At 36.4% G+C, this 12,821-nt stretch overlaps 1 protein-coding gene across 2 annotated transcripts; it reads right to left on the bottom strand.

The window, feature by feature from the left end:
• Positions 1–6,880: 6,880 nt before the first annotated feature.
• On the bottom strand, positions 6,881–11,936 carry LOC131954730 (thymidine kinase 2, mitochondrial-like). 2 transcript variants are annotated; one of them, XR_009388791.1, is made up of 11 exons: positions 11,650–11,936; positions 11,121–11,164; positions 10,439–10,513; positions 10,209–10,262; positions 9,995–10,090; positions 9,484–9,557; positions 9,244–9,332; positions 8,536–8,615; positions 8,285–8,362; positions 7,993–8,153; positions 6,881–7,860 (listed from the first exon to the last, which is right to left on the bottom strand). XR_009388791.1 is itself a non-coding variant. In XM_059318471.1 (10 exons), the coding sequence occupies exons 1-10, from the start codon at positions 11,810–11,812 to the stop codon at positions 8,070–8,072; spliced, it is 837 nt and encodes a 278-aa protein (XP_059174454.1). In that variant the 5' UTR covers positions 11,813–11,936; the 3' UTR covers positions 6,881–8,069. The 2 variants fall into 2 exon arrangements, 1 of the variants encoding a protein (XP_059174454.1); XM_059318471.1 differs by having other exon boundaries at positions 6,881–8,153.
• Positions 11,937–12,821: the final 885 nt, after the last annotated feature.

The raw sequence follows: 12,821 nt of genomic DNA, 5'->3' as shown, positions 1-12,821 counted from the left end.
CACATCGGGGAGTGGAGGGGGGGGAGTTGCGATAATAGTGGTAAAATATATCAGCTATCTTTATCTCTCCCACCGAGCTGGTAACGGGGAGAGTTTTGACTTTATGGCTTACCGGTCTAACTGGCGAAAGGAAGCGCTCATGAAAAACTGAAAGAGATTTAATTTTGAAATTTTGAAAATTTTGAAATTTTCTTCGACGTGATATTAATTAATTGTCAAACATAGCCCTACAACAGTGGTTATGTTACATAACGTTTTAGCATTATTGCTTTCCTCATTTCTTGCATACAAATTCTTTGGTTTGTCTATTTGTATCGTATAAGAATAAGAGCAATAATGCTCCATCCCATAATGGGTCTTCATTAATAGTTTATTCACCATATTTATTGCTATTAGTGCACGTAAAAATATGTTGCCTGCCTTCGTAAAGTACTCGAACATGTTTTTAAAAGAATAAAGTTGTGAAGCTAAAAAAATTGGATGTAGATATATACAGATGTCAAAAAATGAAGTCGCGCACAGAAAAAAAGGGGGTGGGGTGGGTCTGAGTTTGTGACGATATGAATCTTGTGAAGAATAGGGGAGGGAAAATTTGATACGGGATTGTAAATTTGTTCTTAGAATGTAACATTACTTTCTAGTGTATGTGTGTAAAGGGGGAGTGGGTGAAAAGGACATAGGACTGTAAAATTTGTCCTTATTTGTTAAATAGACTAAAACTGTGTGATGCTGTTGAGAGCTCTTTTACTCACGTCATGACTCATCTATTCTGACACTGATAAAAACACGGTGTTTCCTAAACAAATACCCTGGATTGGAGAAGAGACACTTTTAATGATATCACCGCCAGCTGTTTCCAGTCATACGCCCCTGGCTAATTCTATTATTACAGTACAGGCTCGGAGAACAGGTTGGGAAAGGGAAAATGTGAGCTGTTTTATTGTTGTGACTAAAACCTGTTCACCTTGACCTTCTACAGTTACAGCGCCATGTGTTTGATCAACAGTTAACACGCTGAACGTTTTCTTTTACACACAGCAGAGTGTGTATGTGAGTGTGTGTACATAGAAAAAAATAAGTACGGTATTCTGTTAGGCCTATCGTCTGTGTTTAGAAACATACGCGGGGTGTTTGGTGGGACTGGCAGGTGTAGGAGTGTGTTGTCAGTAAAAAAAAAAAAAAAAACTCGGTGTACTTCTGTGAACACTAAACCCACTGATTTTTTTTTCTCTACAAGCTTCTATTGTTGTGTGTATGTGTGTAAAAAAAAAATCAATTCTTTAAGCTTTGATTCGACCTATAGTGTGTAGTTAGAAAAATGTGAGGGAGTGTGAGGGGGTGTGATGCCAGCTGCGTGGAAGGATATTTGTCACCCCACTGAACGTGAATGAGCAACATGCATTTTTAGTCGAGCATTTTAAAAAAAAAACCTACACTTATCGATCTGAAAAAAATAATTATTCACACTGCATTGATTACTTCAATAATCAGTCACATTTATAATACCGAGCCATCGATTAATAATCCGTGGGTTAGCTCCCCTGTGTTTGCTTTAAAAAAATAGACGGTTGTGTAATCGTTAATGGTGTTCCTCCAGGTCAACCTATTTACGGTGGTACTTACATTATGACAACCAGAGAACGGTGACTTAAAGGTTAGATTATTTTTTTAATTTAAATAAAATTAGCAATTTGTTTACTAACAATTTTTTTTTCAAATATCACCCTAAGATTCCTCTTTAAAAAATTCCATTATAGCACATTCACATTAAAAACTGTTTTTAAAAATGCCTCTAATAATAAAATATAAACACCAAACTGGAATCTACTAGATCTAGATAAGTCATATGTTTTAGAGTAAATATATTTTGAAAAAGCATTGATACCTTAACGGGCCTCTAACCAAACCAGACTTCATTAAGATTTTTTTTTTAAAGCTCGTTCCCTTAGGGCAGGCCTACTTTTAAATTGTGTAATGTCGGCGTTTTTATAAGAACCGTATGACTAAAACTCATAATTAGAGCATTTTATATAGGCATACTTTCATGGAAATTAGGCCTATATGTTTGATTATTCGAAATCTTGAGTCGTTTTTTCGGTAAATCGACGCAACTTTTCTTGGAACAGTTTTTGGTAGTTAGCTACACCAAATGCACAGCGTCATACAATGGGCAAGGAATGTCTCACGTAAGGCCAACATAAAGACACCGATGACGGTACCAGGAATAAACATTACTGGTACTGAATACACTATATTAATTACCGCGCTAAGCAAGGACTCATTATACGGTAATTATGGAGCAATAGATGACACAGCGGTGTGTTTATCAATACTTTGTGCTGGTGTAGCACAGTGTATTTGTAAGCTGCGCATGTAAGTAAGTTCGATTATCTTATCAGGTACTCGATTTAGCCCATTCATTAAATGCAATGTTTTGAGTAGTTTTCTGATTCTGAAACGGGGGGGGGGGGGGTGCCCATTATACAATGCAAAGGTTGCCTAGCAGATGGTTTATAATTAAAAACATAATATGTATTGTTTCGGTATATATGTTTCAGTACTATGTTTCATGTTGATGTTGGTATCGTTACAGCAATAGCTACGATACTAGCAGAATAAAAATACACCATATCCCACACACTGCACACTATTTTGACAGCCAATGTTGGTGTGTTCGGGGAAGGGGGTGGTTGCAATTAGAAGTGTTCGATAGGTTCTCCATACATAACTACCCGATTTCGTGGCTGGTGTTTACCCCTCCACAGATTGTCACAAACTACAACACTCTAAAATTACTTCCCATATTTACTCCCTGATGGCATAAATGTTTTCTTTTAAAAAAAATTTGTAAGGTTAAGGCTTAACCACCCCCACCCCCCCAAACCCCTTCATGTGGTGGTATACAGTGAGTCACAAAACTTTCTCTAGGTCGTCACATTTAAATTTACAACCCAGATAATCGATACTAAGTGAATGAAAATATTAAGTAGCGTCATTAGAAGTAGTGTTGTGATAGGAGTTTCAGACATCTCTTCTGGTGAGGGGGGGGGGGGGGGGGGGGGGGAGTCAATGGACCGCTGCTGTTTTGGTCCCACGGGCGTCGCTGCCTCGAAAAACACAGTAGCGTACCAGGAAGGATGCGGACCACACAGGGTGACACCATAAAAAAAAAAAACAATACTGTTTCCATGTCAATTAATTATTAACTAAACTAAAATATTTATAAAGACCTAATCGTCTATCCCGCTTTGCTGGTCGTTGGAGTCAATTCAGAGGCGTAGCGACCCCTCCCGGCGCCCGGGGACAAACTTTCAATTTGCCCCCTTCCCCCCCCCCCCCCCACATATATTTTTAATAATTATAAATAAAAACTGCAGCTCAAATGAGATTTTACTTTTTTTCTTCTTAGGGTCGGCGCCCAGGGGACATCAACACCCCCCCCCCCCCCGTCGCTACGCCTCTGATTCAGTTAGTTCTAGCTATCCAGACATTTTTTAAAAATATCTATCTCCTAATTGTATTTTTTTTTCTCTATCAGACAAACTGCCAAGTTAACGTCGTCCTGTGTTGACTGTCAGTTGACTATGTCAACTTCGAGTTGTTAACGTCTGCTGAACTCCAATATTGAGGTCTGCTCAACTCCTAACCCAGTCAACCATGAAACCAGACGCGGGCAGCGAGGCAGCCACGAATATCGTCCGATTCATTGTGTCCGTCGTCTATCGTCTGACGGTTAGCTTGGTCGTCGAGTTCATCAAAATTGGCGCGCTTTTGGCCATCACCGTCGGCAGCTGCCTAGTCCTTGGTGTTGCCTACGTCGGTCTTGTCGTCTGGGCGTACACCAGCCAGGGGGGGAGTTGTCTGGCTGCCGCGGGCGCCGCCGTCATCGGAGCTCTCCTGCTGGCCGGGGGAGGAAAGTTGGTGGAGTTCGTTGTCCGCGACCTGCTGCAGCTCACAGACCTGTCCTTGACCGAGTTTTTTCGCGCTGATCACCAAGGTCGTGGTCGGCAGGAAGAAGACCGGTTGCCATGGCGACCATGCCTCGAATGATCAATCGATTCAGGTCAGTAATTTACATTTTAAGGAAGTTGAGCATATTTTCGGTGTCTTTCTTTAAAAAAAAAATGTTTTCTAGGCTTTTTTTTTTACTACTGGCTAGTTACAAGTTTTGTGTTTTCAGGGGTATGGGCTAAGTAAGACACGCCCTGAGCTTGCTGTAAGTAAGCTTGTTGAATTAAAGCAGTCCCACATAAATCCCACCTATATTGGATCTAAGGGGTCATCCATAAATAACATCACGCTTTTTTGACGATTTTGTACCTACCCCCATCCCCTCCGTCACACATGTCACAAAAAGCCAGACCCCCCACTAAAATGACGTCACACCTCAGCCTACAACCTCCCCCCCCCCCCCCCCCCCTCAAAATTGCAGTTGAATGTTTCTTAAAAAATCGCTATTTTTCCAAAATATTGTCTGAACTCTGTCAACATAGAGTATTTTAATAATTTCCAGTTACAATTTATTAAAACAGTTTTTAAAACGCTAAATAACGGCTAAAACTAGTTTTCTAACATTGCTTTTTTATAATGCAAAAGTGTGACGTCACACACCTAAACCCCCCCCCCCCCCCCCCCCCACCCCATCATCACACACCATCACAAAGTTACGGACCCCCCTCCCCCCTTCGAGTTTGACGTCATTTATGGACGACCCCTAAGTAGTATTACCGGTCGGCATTTGTGTTCAGTGTAAGATAAGCCTACCACTTGAAAAAAAGTTTGATGAATTGGGATAATCTGTGAGCACACACCACGAGCCAGCAAGCCGTGTGTAAGTAAACATAACACAATAGCTTGGTGTGTTACGTAGATATCACACCGGCTTGTTTATTTTTTTACTGTGCTAGATCTGCGAGGCAAGATAAAGATACAATTGTGTTTTAGATAACAAAATGAAATGTGGTATCATTTGAAATACGTGGTCCGTAAAGTTGATGTGGTATAATTAAAATCACGTCATCCGTTAGGTCATGATCGAATTCTAGTAGGTCACGGTGCAAGTTATCGAACTGTTTTAATACTCATACAATCACACGAAGGTAATATGCGATTATGACCATAAATAACATCCCATGCATATGTGAAGGGGTTAGGCTTCTGTCATGATGGGCTATGTTGGGAGACGGGGTTACAGAAATGCTACGTAGCATATCTTTTGAATTTCTTAAGTATATCATTGATGAAACAATGTAATTATCACTATTTATGTGTTGGGTGCGAAACTTAGTGACGTCATTTTAGAATTAGAATGTCCGCCATGGGACGGGGGTGGGTAGAAAGTTGGCTAAATAGCTTATCGTCATTAAAAAAAAATAATTCCGCTGATGTTAAATAGTAGTAGTAGTTAGAAGAAAGATAGTTTTGGATTTCCTCTTGTAGATTTTTAATTAGGCCTACGGGAACGTCCCTGAGTTCACCCAGCTCTGATGGGTACCTGACTCATGGAACGTAAAGACGACTGGGCATAGTGCTGACCACACTGTCCCTTCATAAAAACACGCGAACTCTACTTCTCTTGCCCCATGGACCGTCAGGTTCGAAAGAGAACGTGTCCAGTCCGTCTTTACAGGACTATAATTTAGTCCTACTACGACGGTCACATTGCAGGGGATACAACTCAGTGCAAAATGTCAGTAGTTTGCAGTCTGGAATTATTTCCCTTGTATCATATAGCAGGTTTTGACTTAATAATAGTGTCATAACGGTAAGGTGGGTGTGATGTAATTGGCTACAATTGCAAAAAATTTAGCCGACATTTTATTTAAAGACACCCTCGCTGCTTCCCTAGGGCTAAATTATTTAAAGAATAACAAATAGTAGGCCCTAGTGTAAGCTAAGTATGTTGTAAGTTAAGCAATCGGTAGCAAGTGTTCAATCCACGATGTCGAAGTGATTTTTCTTTTTTTTTTTAGTGCTAACATTTGTCCAAAAAATTTTTTTCTATGCCAGAATTCGAAGAAAGAAAAGTAAGCCAACAAATTCTCTCATCAAGATCAGCAGCAGAACCATTCCAGCACCAAAGCCTTCAGCATCAATATTTTCTTATTTATAAACTTAAAATTTCATGTTTAAAACAATGAGGTAAAGGTAAACATGTTTTAATTTCATAGAGAAAAAATATATATAAAAAACCAGCAAACTGACTTACTATATGGTTTCTTGAAGAACAGCTACAAGGGTGGATTTTTATTTAAATCATTGATTTCAGAGCATGAAGTGAAAAGTTTAAGTTTTTTTTAATTGATTGAAGTACGTCTGACTTTCTGAACATTTTGCCCCTTAAACAGAGGGCATTTATTTTCGAATGTGACGTTTTCTAATACTTTTATGCAAACTTAGTGCTCTATATCATTGTATGTCTACTTAATGTGCCTTTACAAATTGATTACAATCACATTAAACTTGATCCGGAGAACCCCCATATGAGGGGAACATGAGGTCAGCAACATGCACCTAACTCATGTCAGGTACCCATAATAGCTGAGTAAAGTCAGGGATACTCGGTGGACTCTACCATTTGGTCAGACATTAGAGCATACAACTGCTACTCTGTAAGTCTCAAGTTTGAATCCATCCAGCTCTAATGGGTACCTGGCTCACATACAGAAATTAAAGGTGACTGGGCTTAGTTCAGACCATGTATCCCTCCCATGCAGAGGTACAGGGAACTTTATTTTATTCAGCCTTTGTTGTGAATTCAACAATATAGTCCTTTTGGATGATTCTAATGTAGATTGATGCCAGTGCAATAAATAACTGCTTTAAAAGACCTTTACACAAATATTAATATCATGTATCATTTTTACAATTCAACACAGAATAATTTGTACTTGAGTTTTATTTTGACTTAGACTTATACAGTTAAAGTACTTTTCTTTGCTTTAATACAAAAAAAAATCTGAATACAGGAAGGAAATGCCAGATGCAATGCCCCATGTATAGATGACACAATGTACTTGTTCATGTAAGAAATATGATTATTCTACAGGCTATTTTGTGCATAAGCAGAAAATTAAAAAGGATATGTGTTTACATTGTTCATGTCATAATAGAAAATAATGAAGACCTCAATAAAATAAAAACCATGCATACATTTCTAGTGGTGATGTTTTATCATTCTTTTCTGTAAATGCATAACTCTTTAAGGTCAAAACACCATTTACAATTATTAAATATTATATTCTATAAGACATCAGGAAACTAATTTTATTACATTGTAATGGAAAAACAAATTGTAAAAATATGAACACAATAGTAGTATGGACATGGCACGTTTTCTAGCATAATGGGAGAACTTATAAACAATACTTCATATAATTAATACATTCTGAATGTAAAGATACATTAATGCCGTTCTTGTACAGAAGTAAAGAAACATCAATGCCCAGTCAGGTAGCCCCTTACACTTAGAACAGTTAAGATGAGCGGGTCTTAAAATGTCCCCATAATTTGTTAGTGCAAATAATGTTTAATGCCAAGGTGGAAAAGGCTAAAAGCAAGAAGCTCTGATTAAAACAGACTCTAACAAAATAAAATGACATTAACTATTATGAAAATTAAATAATCATCAAAGCAGAACAATACAAGGCAGTCACATTTCTTCTATATGCTCTAAAAATGCTGCCCACAATCAAACAGACTGTCACACTACAGGTGTGAATATGCAGAGTGAACAAATAAAAAGTAGGCAGAATCTGTTAAAGTACAAGATCTACTTCCCAAGTTTATAATCTGGGCACACCAAGTTCTTTCATTAGGACTGAAGATACACTATTTCAGTGCACTGAGGATGTCAAGTGAGAACAAATAAAAAGTAGGCAGAATCTGTTAAAGTACAAGATCTACTTCCCAAGTTTATAATCTGGGCACACTAAGTTCTTTCATTAGGACTGAAGATACCAACCATTTCAGTGCACTGAGAATGTCAAGTGAAATCAAATGACCTGAGATCATAAGCCAAACAGCTGTATATCCGCAATTGGCTAGTAATGCCAAACTACAACCCAATGTTAGCTGTACCCACACAAGATTTCCTGTCTTCTTGTTTCAAAAGTTTCTTTCATTGTGTCCAGATCAAAATTCGCATCAAGTAGCTGAAATTTAAGAACAAAATATTTAAATCATAATTGAATATTTTTGATTAAAACGAGTCAAATAATGATCTAATTAATTTTAGTACTACTACATTAATATTAATTCATTTAACATAATGTCAATGGCCTACCAAGACTGGCGCAGGTACAGGAAATTTCTGCTTTAGGAGCCAATCATCATACAGTTTGTGAAGAGACTCAACAAAAGCCTGGAATATTTGACAGCAATTAGCCATGGAACTAAATACAGAGAAATATAATGTACCATTATTTAAACTTGTATCAACATATTTAACAGTTATATGAAAGCAATAGTAATTGCTACTTGTGAGATACTCTGTTAACTCTATAATTTGTATTAAGTATACAGCAAACCACTCACAAATGGCACTCCAACTTCCTCTCTCCTACATCTTTTCTTCAGACGTTCATAGCAGTTTTCAGGGCTGGCTCTCAGATAAACTAAACAAAATAGAATTTAGACATTGGAAATGTGTGTTGTTACTCTACAGACGTTGAAAGGCTGTAACTTGATCATTCACACAAGCGTAATTAAAAAGTGTTAAGTGAAACATTTAATTAACACATTTTAAAAATAAAGCTAAAATTTTAATTTTTATACTACTAGACATAACATACAAGAAATTGTATTAACGGTTATCATCATATTTTCCTATTCGTACCCAAAACAAATAGGTCAGATGAAGTAGAGTTCATCTGCTTCAGAGATTTTAGTAAAGGGATAGTGTGATTAGCACTATGTTCAGCCACCCCTGTTTCCCTTACATGAGTTAGATACCAATCTGAGCTGGGTGGACTCAGGGGCGTTCTACTGACTTGAACCTGGATTCAAACTCGAGACTTCTGGGTTAGCAGTCTAGCTCTCTCCCGCTAGCCACACTGTCCCTACTATAAAACAGCACATATCTAATTTTGCCTGTCAATAAATACAAGTTTACTTTCCTTCACAAAGCAGGCAAGTACTAATAATGTTTTGAGAGAGTTTTTATTTAATAAATCTGGTTATAAAAATAAGACTGATAATTATAAATAACAACAATAAACATTATGTATTGAAAGCCCAACAAACCTATCAGATCAACTGGAGCATTCCCAGATGAAACAAGATAATCAAACCACTGGTTCAGGACAGAATACTCAAAGCCATTGATTGTTTTACTGTCAGATAAAAACAAAATGGCATCAACAAAGGCTATTTCTATGTACAGACAAAACAACAGGTTAACATACACCTACTTATAATTTTACCAAGCTAAGACTGAGTAAAAGTGTTAACTAATGAGGCAAAATGTTTAAAAAGGGAACTTACTCCAGGTAACTGTTCTGGACAAAACAATAACGAGTGCTGTACAAAGATCTTTCCAGCATTTTTATTGGCCTTGACTGGGATAGGGTAAAAAAATTGTTATTCAATATTTATAAAATGAGGCAATTAGTTGAAGAACACTGAATATGGTTGTAACATTTAACACTTAAATTAGGAACTATTTTTTATGTATGTGTGTACTTGTAAAAAGAAATAATGCAACAATAATGGAATCTTCTTAAATAACGAAGTTAGGTTAATGGTAGGAAAATATAAATTAATATATCTTATTAATATCAATGCTAATGCTATCCCTAATCTAAGTCCTAAAATACCTCCAACCCCTTTTTTTCAGATCCTAACACTAAATCAGATATTCTACTTTTAATAACATTTACAAGCCTAACACACCTATTGTTGGAACAGTCCATTGTCTGACAATTGTAACACTCAGGGACAGGATAGCTCTAAAGAACATATTAGAAGACACAACACTTAATTCAAGAGAACTTACAGGATTGTGGGGCTGGTTGTGCATCTGTACTCTAGTCAACTGAGCAAACATATTGAAAGTGAAACTCCAGCGTTCTGAATCTTCATACAACAAAGCCTGCAAAAATGAAAAAATTAATTTGTTTCCAGCTGAAATGCAAGAATTTCACACCCATAATTAAATGTAAACATTTTATGTCACAAATATCAAATCTGATAAAATTATTTGTACATACAAGTGCATTATGCCCCTTGATATCTGTCCACTTGTCCAAAGGTTCTCCAATTACCTGAAAACACAGATGTTTCAGGATCTTAGAGAAGGCATATGATTTGAAGAAAAATCCACCCATCCTATCCATTTAACTTCAACTAAGGACAAATAATACCTTGAGAAACAGTCCAGATGATAAAAATGTGGCTCTAAATATATATTATTTTGCTTTATAAATACCGTGTGGCATACCTGACAATATGGAAGCTGTTGGAAATGCTGGAGCAAGGTTGTTTTGCCACTTCCAATGTTACCTTCTACAGCAATCTGAGAGATAAAAGTATTTGTTAACTTTTTATCAACATTACTAAATCACCACTATGCATCTATTTATCTTCAATGACTTTACCATTGGACAGCATGAATACAGCAATAGATCAGTAGCATATAAATACCAGGGGAGTTAAGGTTAAATGGTAGAGGGTTGGACTGCTAACTTGAAAGTCTCGAGTTCTGATCCTCGGCTAGAATCCCTGAGTCAAACCAAATTCTGATTGGTACATGACTCAAGTTAGTTAAAGCAAGGGTGGCTGAGCATAGTGATGACCACTCTAGCTATTCATAGGCAGAGATTACAGAAACATGCAACCTCTACTTCACCTTCCCCATAGACTGTCAGGTTTTAAAAGGATCTTTTTATTAATGTACTGTATTTACTGTCTGGTGGTTGTTCTAAAGCAGCTAGCGCCCTTCATTAAAATTAGGAAATTATTTTAACTCTACTACTATTCTCAGTGTATCCTTCAACAGTATTTATACATTTAGGTCTATATTTACAATGAACAAATGATAATGCTGCTTAATAATTAATAATAAATAACCCTTTCTCCAATCCAATTATTTTAAGATGCTGAGGAAAATATTTTAAACTTACGGTAAACTTGGTTTTGTTTGAATGTGGAAGATGCTCTTTTAATTCTGAAAAATATGGAAATTTATACAAAATTTATAGGCCCTACTAATTACTTTAGATCTAGAATCTAGACTATTCTATAGTATAGGACCTAGAGATCTAGGCCTATATTATTATTATAGACCTTTTTGAAAAAAAAAATGTAGGCTATAAAAAATTAAATTTAAATAAAACATAGGCAGGCTAGGCATAGGCCCACAGTTATCTTCGAAGACTATAGACCCTACTACTTCTTAGGCCTTAGGCACTCTTAGCCTAGGGCTAGGCCTTAAATTGGTCTTTTTAAATATATTAAATATTTAATATAGGCCATTATAGGCCCTAGATCTATATATAGATTCTATATATAGATATAGATATAATTAGATTTAGATCTAGATCTGGCCCTAGTTAACTAGGCCTTATTATTATTAGAATATTAGATTCTAGTCTAGATTTCTAGATCTTATATTAATTAAGGTCCAACTTTTTAGGTCCATCAGTCACCAACCTTCTAAATTCATTGCTCTAATTTTGATCAGGTTTTTACTCCTGGGTTGGTGTCTTTTACTACGTAGACCTAATGTCAAACTAGTCTTAGGAGAAGATAATAAACGGGCTTGAATATTCCGCCAAACTTGAGCTGTATAAAAGTTGTTTAGTGATGCAACCATTTGCTCCGATGTCGTGTCTTTATTCCACTTTTGGCGGCATCCTACAAACTATCCGCTAGTTACATTAGTCATTGGTCATTTTATCACACAGTAATGCAATTTTCAGTCCAGATGTTAGTATGCTTTTATTTATTTTTGACCAGTCTACAAAGATAATCAATACATTGCTCGCGTGCAGGATAGGCCAAATAACTTGCTACTACGCAATTTTTAATAGATTCTCTAAATAATAAATTCGCAAATAAATTCTCTTTCTAATCGCGATGAAAATGACAGATGTAGAAATCTATAGCCTAGTCTAAATCAACAAAGAACTGTTCACTAAGTTATCTAGATCTAAATGCATTAAACTATAGGCTAAATTAGTACACTTAATAAAATCAAAATAATGCGCCCGGTAAGTCAACAAAATTGCAATATTATTGATTTCATATAGATCTAGAATCTAGAGATCTAACACACTATAGAAGAGTGTAAGTATAATCACTATAATGTGATTCCAGTGGTAAACAAGCTGCAAAATTAAAACACAAAGATTTTTCTTGAATAAGAAATCTAATAATTTGAAATTTTAAAGCAATGCATCTTAATGACTTATTTTTCTATTTCTCAAAGTAGTCTATACATTTCTCAGAGAATACCGAATAAAGTTGTTTTTAAAAAAGAGTAATTACTACTAGAATCTAATATGCTAGAATACAAGTCTGCAGTCTACATCTAATTTTTAAAACGTGCATTACACTTTTTTTTTAAATCAGGTTTTTTTAAAAAGATTCCAGATGAGCGGAATTTAATTAGTCTAATCAGTACATGTTGACACATGAGTCATGAGTGTGTTTTGATGACACTGATTTACAGTAATCGGAACTAACTTCTATGTTTGCCGGCAACTTGTATCGAATTTAGTTTTGTTAGTAGATCTATCGCTCTCCCCTAAATCTGGCCTTGTCTATAATCATAACGATACCGGCAGGGAAAAGAATCGATGTACGTAAGGACAGGCGTGCAG

The sequence above is a fragment of the Physella acuta genome, unplaced genomic scaffold (assembly GCF_028476545.2).
Source record: "Physella acuta isolate Inbredline_101_S28 unplaced genomic scaffold, ASM2847654v3 ptg001023l, whole genome shotgun sequence".
Lineage (NCBI taxonomy): Eukaryota > Metazoa > Mollusca > Gastropoda > Physidae > Physella > Physella acuta.
The sequence above is the reverse complement of the archived record's forward strand: the minus strand, read 5'-3'. Positions and strand labels throughout refer to the sequence as shown.